General features: G+C 42.6%; 2 protein-coding genes and 2 long non-coding RNA genes across 5 annotated transcripts; 2 read left to right on the top strand and 2 right to left on the bottom strand.

Moving 5' to 3' along the window:
* Positions 1 to 431: 431 nt before the first annotated feature.
* Positions 432 to 1,448, bottom strand: LOC141046021 (uncharacterized). The gene is made up of 2 exons (XR_012218674.2): positions 997 to 1,448; positions 432 to 761 (listed from the first exon to the last, which is right to left on the bottom strand). It is a non-coding gene; the product is annotated as an uncharacterized LOC141046021 (long non-coding RNA).
* An 890-nt stretch (positions 1,449 to 2,338) lies between these two features.
* Positions 2,339 to 4,644, top strand: LOC149988055 (uncharacterized). The gene is made up of 4 exons (XR_016505862.1): positions 2,339 to 2,479; positions 3,068 to 3,521; positions 3,873 to 3,998; positions 4,163 to 4,644. It is a non-coding gene; the product is annotated as an uncharacterized LOC149988055 (long non-coding RNA).
* Positions 4,645 to 4,749: 105 nt separating this feature from the next.
* Positions 4,750 to 9,871, top strand: LOC112289549 (agamous-like MADS-box protein AGL11). Of its 2 annotated transcripts, XM_024534811.3 has the most exons (10): positions 4,750 to 5,469; positions 6,076 to 6,145; positions 6,279 to 6,340; positions 6,535 to 6,634; positions 6,861 to 6,902; positions 7,062 to 7,103; positions 7,313 to 7,491; positions 7,642 to 7,718; positions 7,974 to 8,086; positions 9,018 to 9,871. In XM_024534811.3, the coding sequence occupies exons 1-9, from the start codon at positions 5,072 to 5,074 to the stop codon at positions 8,066 to 8,068; spliced, it is 1,065 nt and encodes a 354-aa protein (XP_024390579.1). In that variant the 5' UTR covers positions 4,750 to 5,071; the 3' UTR covers positions 8,069 to 8,086; positions 9,018 to 9,871. The 2 variants fall into 2 exon arrangements, with proteins under 2 accessions (XP_024390579.1, XP_024390578.1); XM_024534810.3 differs by lacking the exon at positions 9,018 to 9,871 and having other exon boundaries at positions 7,974 to 8,585.
* Positions 9,872 to 11,154: 1,283 nt separating this feature from the next.
* Positions 11,155 to 13,800, bottom strand: LOC112289550 (aquaporin PIP2-1). Its single transcript, XM_024534812.3, has 4 exons — positions 13,052 to 13,800; positions 12,576 to 12,871; positions 11,959 to 12,099; positions 11,155 to 11,820 (listed from the first exon to the last, which is right to left on the bottom strand). Exons 1-4 carry the CDS (start codon positions 13,332 to 13,334, stop codon positions 11,698 to 11,700), a joined length of 843 nt encoding a protein of 280 aa, XP_024390580.1. The 5' UTR covers positions 13,335 to 13,800; the 3' UTR covers positions 11,155 to 11,697.
* Between the last annotated feature and the right edge of the window lie 254 nt (positions 13,801 to 14,054).

Genomic DNA, 14,054 nt, shown 5'->3' on the forward strand with positions numbered 1-14,054 from the left:
CTTTACATCAAAAATTAGTTTAAATATGTAAAATTGGAATCAATTTCGCATTAATGTTTTTTTTCCAGTTAATTATACTATAGTCTTTTTACAAAACATGTTAACTTACATTTCTACATAATATCTTATTTTTCAAATTTTTTAATTTTGAAAGTTTCACTACAAAATACATTTTGAATTATACTATTTCAGTTTCTAAGTTCAAACATATATTTTTTAATTAAAAATTTGTTTTATATTAATCTAGTAATTTGACATATATTATAAATTCACTAGTAGACTTTCTTCCACACATTTAATATTCTACAAAAACGAATAAATAATGAATTAAAACTCGTTTGGGCATGGATACATTCCCCTATCAACTTCTCCAACGGGGTCCCACAATTCCATGTTTCAGACCATACATTCATACATCAATAAATGAAATATTAAACAGGAAAGAGAAATTCCAAATCCTCTATCTTTGTCTCTTTCATATTTATACATGCCCAGATTCATACAAATCACGAATATAGAGAACGAAACTCTCGAGTCGGGAGTTGTCAACTGGATTGTGTTAAGAGAGCACCAGAATGTGAAGCTGTCGTTTAGTTTTACCTCCAACCCTAAAATGGCATCGCCCTTGTCTAGATCTGAGGTGGAAACCCATACGAAACCTGAGACACAGCTTCTTCGAACTTCCCATTCTCATCTAAAACAAAGCCGTTTTTTTAGAAAACAGTTGATGCATTTCACAAGTTCACCATCTACGCACACACCTACACAAAGATAGATAGATAAATCTGAATCAGTGTGAAGGAAGAGGAGAAATAAGGTATAACGGGACGATGCTGACAAAAAGTTGGGTCCGCAAACTCTCATCAGCCTCATGAATCAACACAAAAGAAATGGGACGGAAATAGAAGCCTTTCCGAAGTGGATGCGATCTACACAATCTGCGTGTAATATCACGACGTGAGAAGAAGAAGAAGCAGAAGAAGTAGAATACAGTACTTTACGTAAAGATCATAACTTGAAATGCGTTGAATACGGCTACGAGTATCGTGGCCATGTATGCGGAGGGTGAAAGTTGGGCTAGTGCACAAGCAACGCCTTCGGCGAATGAGAAGCACCGCAGTGACGTCGCTCGAGCTTTACTGCGCATCGATTCACAGCTTGGCATGTAGTGGGTTACTGTGTCAGGCGCCAAGGTTCAGATGGCATCGCCTGCGCCAGTAGCTACGCCAGGGACCCGACCCGCAAATCTCCGGATAGCGTGATTTGTGATAACGCCGCACCTAATTGTAGCCAGGTTTAGCTGCAGAATACACATGTGGGGACATGGCGCGGTTATCATTAAGACGATAATTTAAAACTAAATCTAAACATCATGCAGCGTCGTTATCCGTGTGGAGGTGAATGAGAAAATAGGTCCTGGGGTGGACAGGAAAGCCGGGATGGATGGAGGAGGAGAAGCGGGGTTGCGTGACCTAGCCCTGCCATTCCAACAATGGAGCTCTAGGCCTCTCTTGGGGACCACTCATTCATTCCTCCCCAAAGATTGCCGTTGCAATGACGCCGATCAATTGCATGTTGAAATTGGTCTCTTCTCTCGTCGATTACAGGGCTACATGTCTAAACGGGCTGCCAGGAACACACCGAACTTTACAAACTGGGCAGGTCCGCTCGAAAGCAAATCATATTAAGCAAATCCGACCAGCTTTAAACTCAAACCTCCAAAGGTCGTGATTACTCACCCCAATGGGATGGAATCGAGAGCGGACACAATTGCATGCACGGTACCGAGAATCAGATTGAGTTGAGGGATGGGACCCACTTGTTAGATTTATATGTCCTTTTTTTCTCAAACAGTTTTGCCAGAACATTCACGCGTAGCTGTTGGATGAGTACGTTCCTTCGACTTCCTACATGATAATGTGAATCGTAACTCTTTGTATATATAGATTAACGTACAATGCAGATTAGTTGTACTTTTACCGAGCGTGCGACTTGTCGTTTGCGTGGAGATCAATCTCGAAGAAGATTACTATTGTTTGATCAATGCTTGTGCATGATTAACATCAATAGGTTATGGGCCTCTACGACGTTAACCTCTGCATCCTCTGTTCTCTTAAATTGCTGCATCTTTTTTGTTTCTGCCAAGACGTCCTCTGTAAATGAAGTTGCTAATTTGAATTGTGCATTGGCTCGGATCATCAACTCTACACTCATAGCTCCGCTCGCTTGCCCCTGCCATAGCAGTTATGTAATTTTCTTTCCGAGAGCGCCTTCTTGCCACCAAAGTCTCTTCTGAATGCAAGAAGCACACGATGATTTTGGAGACTTAGCCTTTTACACTTGGGGACAAAATAAAAAATCTATGCCAATAAGTCCAACTTTGACTTCAACTTTTTTGTTCCACGCCTACTCGATTTCTTCTCAAGATGAAACTAGGTTTGCAGATTTTGCCGCCACAAGACATGTAACAAATTGCCAGGTATGGTTCAAAAAATTCACTCTAATTCCCTGAGAACACTGGCCAATTATAACGATAGCATTTTCATGGTTGATCATTGTAATTGATCGTTTTCAACAATCCTCCTCAAGACCATTATATTGACCTCCAAAAAAACATTTATGGCATAAAGAAAATCACTTGTCAATCGAGTAAATTTTTTGACATGTTTTAAAAACAATTCAGCCTTTATCCATCTATTGCCGACCCTTGTACCAACCTCAACAACAATATTTTTCTTCGCACAATTGTTGGAATTTATGTTGACAAATTTGTTGGTTCCAGCCCAATAATGTCAAAAGAAAAAGAAAAAGAATTGTTAAGCCACTTTTAAAGTCACCATAAGCTCCCATGATTATTTTGTGGGTTTTCAAATTCAATGATCCTCACCACGTAGCTTAATCTTCTTCCATCATCAATGCCAATATGTTATGGCAGTTCTCAACCGCTTCTACATGTTTGATTATAACCATGTTTCCACTCTTTGCCAAAACTCGATCTACTCATTTTGCTAATCTACCAGATGATTAGTTAACAACAAAACCATATACACAATGTGATATCATGCAGGAAGCCGAGAACTCGAATGCTAAATCAAAGCACCTGAAGGCAATGTTTGTTTCTTTCATCTGTCGTGCGCACGTTTTTTCGCAAAAGAGCGAAAGCAAGGTCAGGATTGGTGCCATTACCACCAACCTAGAAAGGAAAGGCGCTATCCAAAGCTAAGGAGGGGTTGACCACTGTATACTTTCCCGACTGGTACTCCGAGATTTCACCAGGGATAGCCCAAAATAGACTTGGGTGTTTTGACCCTATCACTCACGCAGATGCTGTGGCTTGAATCAAATTTCCAGAACATTTTAAAAATAGAATGACACTTGCGAATAATGGAAGACGCTGAAAACTATCCACGCAAAACTTGTCAAATTGAGTACGCGATTAAAGCTGTGAAATTCTTCGCAGAAAACTTTAATAATTCACACAAAATTCCAAATCCCAGTCATGATTTGAGAACGTTGAGGAGGTAATGGAGATCCAGTTTGTGTTGCTGATCAAGCACACAATCCTCTGAAACCACACTATGTGTTCATTCAAAATGGTTATATCCTTGACTTGAGATCTTTCACATATTTCGCTAAAATTTACTCTGCTGTATTTCATCGAGAGTCTCAGAAATTCGCTAATAATAGAATTCATACTGATTCCCCTGTTCATGGCAAATACAGTGTTGTTCCTCTTGCTATTTTAATTGAAACATGGAAGTTGGAATATTGCGTTTTAAAGTTGGTCTTCCATGGTCTTTGATTTGTTACGTGGTTCAAAACCCGAGGTTACTAATTAAATAGTGTGCATTCATTTATTTATTTTTCTCTAGATTACCCAGTGGGAAAATGGAGAGTAGCACAGCTTCATATTGATCGTTGCAAGCGAATGGTCAAGCTTGAAGACAAGTCCAGCATTTTAATTCTATATTTTCCAATCGAGTGTGCCTTTGCTCAGGGTAATAGTGAGTCACAGGTTAACTGATAACATCGCATTTGCTTTTTGTTATTGTTGGTTAATGTACAACTTCACATTCATTCAACTGCACATTATAATACATTATAATGTAATTATTTTGAGGGTGCAACTTCCGGCACATAAAAGTGTCAACTATTTCACCAGCTTTTTGACACAAACGATGCAACGGTGGGCCATTCAAGCACACGGTGGGCGCTGTATGTATTAAGAAGACACCAGAGCAGTGGAATCGAACGCCAGCGTCCCGGTGTGAGGTGCAGCCGCGAGGTGAAAGGGCCACCGGGGTAGAAGAAAGGGAGGGTGTAGACTACGGTGTCGACGACGCCGGAGGGTGTAGTCGCGCATGGATCATCGTGTGGGGAGCTATGGTGTGAGTACGTAGGGGGATGCAGCAGCAGCATGCATGGAGATGGGAGGGGAGGGGAGCAGGCTGGAAATCCGCCGAGGGCGACGAGGAAGGATCGGAGGCGCGTTCTAGAATGAGAGAGAGAGGGAGAGAGGAGCTGACAAGGGAGTGTCTGAATCGGGAAGGGTACAGGGGGCGCTTTTACCCCATTGGGAAGCGTAGGGGTGGGAGCAAGCCCAAATGCATTGATTGGGGGCCGTTGGGGTGGGGGAGTGTATAGGCCATAGCTGGCGATCTTTGGCGAGACGCGCGGGTGTCGGCAGTTGGGTGGCTCCAGGCCTGAAGCGATTTCTTTTCGTCAGAGGCGGGCAATCACTAGGAGGGGGACTAGTGTGTCCAGTCGACGGTATTGGCCATATCGGCTGGCAGCACGTAGGGTCCCCGGAGGAGCACTGGAATGGAATGGGTCACTGGCACTGTATCTCTACATCACGTTCTCAGTGTCTGTTGCTAGATTCATGAGTGGGGGACTATCTTCACTGCTTGATTGGGGATATCATCTCGTGGGCGACTCGGACAAGCTTGCCTTTGGATTCTCTTCGTTTCATACGGGACGGGTGGGTGGCGTTGCTGGTGCTGCTGCTGGTTGCTTGTTTGGGCTAAGCGCGAATTTGTAGGAGGAGGAGGAAGGGGTGGAGTGGGTATGGATGATGACTGCGGCGTGTGGACAACCCTCCAAGCAGTGGCAGTTCGGGGCGGTTGCACCCACTGCTGCCACTGCTACAGGAACGGCGGCGCAGGAGCTGTCTGGTGGTGAGATTCTGGACGGGGATTGCGAGGTGCCGACGTGCTTGTCTCTAGGGGTATCGAGTGGGAAGGGGGATTCGAGCACGGAGTCGACACGGCGAAAGGGTGGGGTTATGGGTCGCGGTAAAATTGAGATTAAGAAGATTGAGAATACCACAAGCAGGCAGGTGACATTCTCCAAGAGGCGTGGAGGTCTATTGAAGAAGGCACACGAACTTGCGGTTCTGTGCGATGCCGAGGTGGCGCTGGTTATTTTCTCCAGCACTGGAAAGCTCTTCGAGTATGCCAGCTCGGGCAGGTAGACATTTCAGCTCTCACTCTGTCCCTGCATCTTCAAGGGATGATACTCTTCTCCTTGTTTACACATAGTCTTTCCTGGGCACTCATTTTCCTGTCTGCTGTTTCCGGTGAGCTGTGATAGAAATTTTTGAGTTTTGATACAGGGCCATCACCGTGTTCAACGTATGGGCTAGACAGAATGTCATATAAATTGTTGAATTTTACAATTTGTCATATTGTCCACTTCATTTGGTTCATTTTCTGTCCTTTGTGACGAACATTTTTGTACGCTGTTGGTCGTACCAAAATTTCCGTACTTTGACAGGTAAGCACGATTGCGTTTTTTTGGATAGTTTTCGGTACATGATCTATCTGATACCTGATTTCATAGAACTAAATTCTGAAGTCACGTAACTGAAGTTAGGTAGCTTTATGTAGTGAAGGAATTGGTGTAGGGCGGGACAATGTGAGAATTGGATTTTAACAGGCCCGCCCGCTGGAAAGCTGTGTCAACTGGAACCAGTCAAATTCATATTTAAGGTTTACATGTTCGAATGCGAACTGCTTTGCTGGATTTATTGGGTGAATTATGCTGATATTTTTGGGAGCTTGTCTAACTTTGTAGCATGCGAGACATCATCGAGCGCTATAAGAAGAGCCCGAATGGCGCAATGAAGTCTGGCGCCAGCACTGATGTACGAATTTCCTTGGGGACCCTAATTTCAATGCACAAAGTAGGAATTTAACATTTGTTTAGGAATCCCGCACGACTTTGCAATGTTCTCATTCACCATGCATTGGTGTTACAACATTGTGCAATTTTGACAGTTCCTGGGTCGCGAGGTCGTGAAGTTACAGGAGCAAGTGGAGCGGTTGAAAAGCTCTCAAAGGTATTTATCTGTTTGCTTCAGAAGGGTGACTGTGTGCTTGTCGTTATCGTAGGAGTCTCAAATCTTTTCCCTTGAAGTATCCCGTTACAGGAAAACTTGATTCGATGCTCCCTTGCTGTCAAGGTCTCTCTAGATATTTTTAGGTCACAGTGTAATCGGCCACTTACATTGAGATGATACTGTATTTTCTTCAGGCGCATGCTTGGCGAGGATCTTTCTGCGCTTAAGGTGCCTGACCTGTTGCAGTTGGAACAGCAACTCGATCTGGGTGCATCAAGAGTGAGAGCAAGAAAGGCAAGTGTCTAGGTTGCAATCGAACGGTATTTCTCGAGTTGTGTTGTTGACTGTCACAAATAGACAAATGATGCTCCGTTAACGCCAGCATATCCGTAGGTTTTAATCAATTACCTTTGGGAGAATCGGCATGGTTTAATGACCTTGGAGTGTTTATTGTACTTATTGAGATCGACCTTGTCGCGTCCAAAAGTTGAATTACCGTGTTTATAGCTTATAACTGCAGAATCAACTCATTCTGGAAGAGATCGAGGGATTGCAGAAAAAGGTTCGTTGACCAAGCAATTTTCATTTCTTAGCTTGTAGCGTTCTGTTATCCTTGAGTTGGTAGGTTGCACGTTGTCTCTTTCTATAGTTTTCATGTTATACATTTTGAGTTATGTTAATTTGCTTTGCTCTGATATTTTGCGACATTTCTTCCACACAGGAACAGGAACTGATGGTTGCAAATGAGGATCTTCGCAAGAAGGTATGTATCATTAAGTGGGGTTGTACGACTTTTTTCCCAGTTCGTGATACATTTCTATGACCTTCGAGTTGAATAACTGGTTCTGGTCTCAGTTCATTTGTTCGTACAGCGAGTGACGCACGATACAATCAAGCCCAATATAATTAGTCTTTTGACCATAGAATCAACTTAACTTTTGAACATGCCAACTTCTCTCTATGCTGGTATAGATTGCAGATGCAGAAGCAGTAGCCCGAGCTAATCTATCCGAGGCTCGGCCCGAGAGCCCTAGACATTTGGCTAGAACTCTTTCACGAGACGTGAGTGCGAGTTCGCATCCGGCAGCAACTGTGTACCCTCATCCTAACCTTCGAGACGTGCAAAGATCACAGACGTCGTTACAGCTGGGGTATGCCATTTACTACCTTTATATCTACAACTTCACTTGTAATCTCTCGCAGTCATTTAAATGACATTTTGCTGCACAATCAATCAAATAGCTTTCAAAACGTGATAAGGACTAGCTAACGTCTTTGGATGTTTGTAATATCTTAACCAGCATGTTCTCTTCTGAGTCATATCCCCCAAGCTCTAGCAGATGGCCATCTGAGCAACAGTTCCCCTCTGCCTCCGAAGGTGAGTGCGTTACAAGTCTTCTGTAGTTAATGGTGATGCATGAATCCGCATCTTTGCTGTCTGTTGTGTCCTGTGTAATTATCTTTTAGCAGTAGGATTCTATGTAATTGTTTGTCCTGTTTGTACAGCATTCATTCACCCGCCCCTGCAGCCTGTAGACCACTTATCTGGCATGATGTTTCTTAGTGGGCTTCAGCTGCACATTGTGAGCATTTTTACCTCCTTCCTTATGATCGGTGATTCATCTTCCTACAGGCTGTGCAGGTGAATCTTCCATGAAATGGGACCATCCGCACTATCACATTCAGAATAGACTCCATGCAAACATTTTACCAAGTGTGAGAATTTAAAAAGTTACATTTCGATCGGTAAGCCTCTCCGAACGACAGAAGGCCTTTAAAAGTTGGGGTTATGTGCTCTAGCCTATCGTCTCCGGTGTTGTTTCTCGTTTACACAGATGCACTCTAGCTCGAGGTTGTGACTGTAGAGTGTCCGAGGGTTGGATTTGATCATTGTCATGCTCTCAGAAGTACCCAGTGTGGTTGTAGTAAAATCCTGCAACTGCTGGTTGTCTTTGTTTTATTTCGTTTGGTTTGTTTTCGGTTTTGGGGTATGAACCTTTTTGGGATTTCTCTCCGTTTACGGTGGTAATAAGCTTTGATCCAATCTTCAGTCTTTTCCTGTTTTGAAGCTGCTCCTAAGCTTCAATTTAGAGGGTGACTATTATATATCAAAACCATACAGTGATAGTAGGGTTCTCAGAATCCGTCCTCGTCCCCTATTAAAAGTTTTCAAGTTTGTTATATGGATCAGCTGTAATCCTTTTGATTCCTGAGAAAATACAGTAATACTTTATTGTGTGATAAATGTTTCATTTGGTTGGGAAATGAGTCGTTCTTTAGTACAAGCTAGCAAAACTTACAGATCTTCTACTTAGGGGTGTATTAACACGGACGTGGCTATCCTTAAAATCTTTCTAGATTTCTCTGAAACAACTTCTCTGAAAAACCAGCTTAGACTTTTCTGGTTACCTAATTACCCTGCTGCTTTGATATGCCTGCTTCTTGTTCAGGAATCAGATCAGTTATCTGCTGCTATTTCATGGTTGTTGAAATGGGTGTTTAGGATACAGAGATGATAGAAGACTGGATAATATCCACATGGTTTGAATGGATGAGAGGGCCTATCACAAGTATCAATGATGTGTAACTAGGCGTTAACTTAGGCTTGCAGTTTTTCCAAATAATTTCTGTTTCAACTCCAGATCCTCTTGCTTATGGCTTCTCATTTTCTGATCAGGATCACAAGGGTTTGTATTGCTGTTTGCAATGTGTCCAGAGGAAGGGGGTGTTGCTCCCCCCTTCTTCCCAAATGTCTCCCACTTAAGCTAAGCGATATCTGCGTTAAGCTTGGATCAGGGACAAGTCGTTTATTAGGCACTCCACACTACGCAGAGACACGGGAGCTTCTCGGATGGTTCAGAACACACGGATTATGTATGAAGGCCGATTGCGATGAAATCAGTCTCGACGTCAGAATAGGATCGAAGTAGTCTTAAATGCTCAGAATTCTGCAACACTAAAAGGTTCTAGGCATTTTGAAAATATTAGTATGCAAGTACTCAATATCAAGTTCTGATTCTCCTCCCCAGGTTGAAATTCTGCGTGTGCTTGCGTGCGTGCGTAGACTAGAAAAATGGTATCCGTTCCAGGTAGCTGGGATAGGGTAGAACTACTCTTGGAAATGTGAAGGTTTGAGAGCTACAGGCACCCCACTCCAAGGACGAGTGGCTCTGTGGACGTGGCAACATGTACCCAGACAATGACCAGGCACATGTAGTGTCATAAAACATGAACAGAAACTAAGCGCTTCTGGGCTCCGCTTGTTGTGGCTCACAATGCTCATGGTGGTTTCCGAGGCATCCACATCGGCGTCTGCCGAAGTGGCCCGTCGCGCAACTCCAGGACCACTTGAGTGCAACTACTGAAACTCATTCGTCCCTTTTGGGAAAAAGGTCACGGATATCTCCATAGCATTTTGGCAAAATTCAGAACATGGGTCAGGTAGTGGGGTGAGAGAATGTTCCAAGGTTGCTTCAAAATTTTGTGATGTTTGGAATACTGAATGGAAGATTGATACCAAATGGTTAACAACTTAGATCCCAAATACACAATCCCGAATCTTGTCTTGTTGTAAAAAGCATGTAGATAATGATTCTGTGATGTTTAAAAACAGAAGCATAAAGAAGAGTTTGTAATATCATCCTATTTACATGTGCATGTCCACTTACACTATATCTATATTTATAATTTTTTGTTTACAATATTAAACTGCACATGTTTACTATACTTTGAAATCAGGTTTTAGGATGTATGAATGTTGGAAAGACTAATGATATTTTCAAACAGATTTATAAAAACTTTGTGCATTATCTCAAAGCCATGTGTTTTCTTGAAGTAATAAATTTTGTACAGTGTTGTCTTTGCATACTAAATCTTTTCTTTAAAATTTAGAAAAAAATTGTTAACAATTCAGGTAAAAAAGATCTGGAAGGAAGTAAAAGTCATATCTGTTCAGTACTTATTTCTTCAAGATTAATTTCCACTTATCTTTTTACAGTGAAAAACTAGTTGTTTAACAATGAAGGAACAAAAGTCATATTTTTTGGTACATACATGTTATGAACTTCAATATTTTGTCATGTTTAGCATAATGTTGTGAACTTTTGGTTTTAGATAAATTTGTTCAAAATTAGTCTTTGCCTTATTTTATTTTTTGGGACAGACAAGAATTAAAGGTGTAATTGCAATTAATTATTTAATTGCACACAAATGAAATTTATTTTTATGTTTAAAAGAACAATATATCGCCATTATTGTTATTATAAATCTTTGACGTTAGTCTCACACAGAGAAAAAAGATTTCTCCAAATATCAAGACAGTACAATACGTAATTTCCAAAACCTTGTGAACAACAATTAGTCAAAAACTTGATCAAAGTCCAATCGCACGTTAAATGTCACGCAACAATCCCTATTACCCACAAATCTCGAAGAATTGCACTCTGATTATGAGAAGTGAGTTCATCAGTCACGCCGATACCCGAGAGAACTGGATTCATGGGGGCACACACAAAACAAGGTCGGTGATACAGGTCGAGGAACACGCGCGAGAACAACCCTAAACCCTAAACCCTAAACCCTGGTCATTCTTGAGGAGAGCTTGTGGAGGATCAAACTCACACAGCTCTGATGGCATTCCATGGTTGCGGTTAGAGCCCACATGGGTGGTATTTTTTCTTTTGGTGAATGGAGAGGTGTTTCTTGATAAAGGTCATCTGCAGGGAGTAATGAACGTTGACCTTTTCCGTGAGAGAAGATAACTCATATTGGACATTAATGCCCATTGAGATTTTAACTAGAGTAGTTATCATTAGTTGTGTTGAATGTGACGGAGGGTTGGTTCTGTTACCATTAACAAAGAGAAGATCTAAAACCTTACAATGTAGTGTTTGGGAAATGTTCTGTGGCTAAGTATTATATATCTGAAGAATTGCTTTGGAACGGACATTAGATCCGCTCGTAAAAGCATAGAAGATGCATCACAGTGGTGTAGAGACCTAAAGTATCGAGCAGCAACTATACTTACAAACGAGGACCGGCTTCAACCGATTGTTTTTCTATCCTAGTGAAGAATATGATAAAAAACACATTGATTCCCCTGGAAATCGAGCCGAACAGCCTCCCCTATAATACTTATGAACTGTACAGCCGATGTGAGATCAGTCACTTGGTGTCGAGATTCATTCTAATCGTCTACCACACCACTGAAGTTCGAACCGCCGTCTGGTAAAAGGATGGGATCGAAAGCACAATAAAAGGAAGAAAAAACCAGGTTTTAAATGCTGTTGTTTAATTTCATCGAAGCCGCTTGACAGCATCTCATTAAGACGGTTTTGTGCTGGCTCTGGCTGGGAGGTTTACGTGTGATTGGACCCATTTCCGAAGGACCGCATCGACTTGATTGGATTAGCTCGTAAGATGTATTGATGATAAGCGGCAGCCAAAGCAGCTCCCAGGAATGGACCCACCCAGAAGATCCACTGCATTACATGGACAGAAAAGTTAATTTCAGCTTCCGTCGATCTTTTGGACCAGATACAGAACAATATTCCAAGGCCATACAAGCATAACTTAAAAACAAGCCTAAATTGAGTTCAACAGATTGGCGACTAGCTCACGTGGTCATCCCAGGACTTGCTGCGGTTGAAGATGACAGCGGCACCAAAGCTCCGGGCAGGGTTGATGCCAGTTCCGGTTATGGGAATGGTGGCACAATGAACTACGAAAACAGCAAACCCAATCGGAAGAGGGGCCAACACCTGTGGTTCAAGACAAAAGCGCCCCGGCGGACTTTCTCAAGTTGTTTATAAATAGCATTACATAGTGACGGATCAAAGTAAGACGACTAGTTCACAGATCTCCAATTTCATGCAAGTTGCTGCCACGTTCTATGTCACATGCGATCTACATCAATTGGTTCTTTATTCACGGACCGCGAACGAATTATACTATACCTATTGATTTCTGAATTGGTCGCTCTAAAATTATTACCAACTGGCTAGAGACCCAGGAAATGCAGCTCTTAATAAATAAAAATGTGAGACTATTCAGCACGGGTGGGAAACACTCTCGTCGGTGACTTGCATGGTTAGATTCCAAATTATTTCAGCTTCCTTTCTTAGGTTTGTCGCAAGGAATCATTAGCACAACGTTTGAGAAGCAGAAATATGATAGAGTGCCACTTGCTTTGACAGTAAATAAGAAGTTAGACAGGTAGTCCTCATGTTAGACTTACCGGTACATGAGAGTCACGTGCTTTACGCTTGGGATCCGTGGCGGAGAAGACGGTAAACATCAGCACGAAAGTTCCAATGATCTCAGCGGCCAAACCAGTACCAGTGCTGTAGCCTGGTGCCACTGCGTTCGCCCCTCCTCCGTGGTCCATGTAGAAAGAATGCTGGAACTCCTTCACTAAGCCTGCTCCACAAATGGCTCCCAAGCACTGCGCTACCATATACGCCAGAGAACGAGTAAGGGAAATCTTACGAGCCAGAAGAAGGCCGAAAGTCACCGCTGGGTTGATATGCCCTCCTGCGAAAGGAAATAGAATTTTTAAATTAGCCAAAGAGTAAAGTAGATTTCTGTCGGTGAACGACGCTAAATGTCACTTCTGAGCATACTTGCATGGGCGTCATAGTCTCTTGAACTAGGTTGAAGAAATTCATCTGAAGAGACGCTCTTGTAACGATTCAGCTGACGAGAGTAATGCACCTGAGATACCAGCAGTGCAATACACGAGCACGAATATCATCCCACCAAATGCCCACGCGATGCCCAGAATGCCGACTCCTGCACAGTCGGCATTTCGACTGGCGCCAACCACGGTTCCGATGGCGATGTAGAGGAAGAGTAATGTGGAGATGAACTCCGTGATGATGGCTCGATAGAATGACCATTTCCTAAGCTCAGATGCGTCTACGAAAGGCACTGCAGGTGGGTCAATGTAGTCCTTTGAGCGAAACTTCGGCTCCTCGCAGATCCCGATTTTTTCCATTGCTGCTGCAGGACCAGCTTTCCGCACCAAATTCTTTAAAAAAACACACCAGTTCACTCTGCTCACTCCTAGCCTGTTCCTACGACTTCTGTCGCTGCGACTACCGTTAACAGTGACGCTTCTGCATGGAATCTGGTCACCTGAACAACTCCAGGCAAAGCTAAGCAACCATACTTTACAGTGTTATGTCTGCACCCACAGCTGCACAAAGAGGTACCCTTTGGCAACGATGGCTTGCAGGCGGCTCAGAATTGGCGAGGACTGTCCCACTACTTGTGATCTGAAATCCCAACTGAACCGTCTCCAATGTGCTCTGTGGGAGTTAATGATCTACCAGTATTTCGAACTTCATTGCTAGAACTCCGGACGATCTATACAGAGAGACTTGTAGAACAATAAACCTGCCACAGATTATTTATACACAAACACACACCCACCCACTCCGCTCCGCTCCACGCCCAGCCTACACGAAGCATCTTTGAATAGCGGTTACATGAATATATTTGTATTTACATATTGCAGTGTTTTACTTACGGAAGTAACCAAGACAGAATGATGAAACAAATTCTTGCAAAATGTTCAAACCGACACTCGATCAGTGAAGAAAATATTTAATATTCCTCCGGAACAAGAATACGTTGGCTAAACATCTCTTAACAAAGCATAAAAAATTATATCTATATAAGATGATATTGGTGAAGCTGCCTTGCAATTCTCGTG

This window comes from Physcomitrium patens, chromosome 12 (genome assembly GCF_059467195.1).
Source record: "Physcomitrium patens ecotype Gransden chromosome 12, ASM5946719v1, whole genome shotgun sequence".
NCBI classification, from domain to species: Eukaryota; Viridiplantae; Streptophyta; class Bryopsida; order Funariales; family Funariaceae; genus Physcomitrium; species Physcomitrium patens.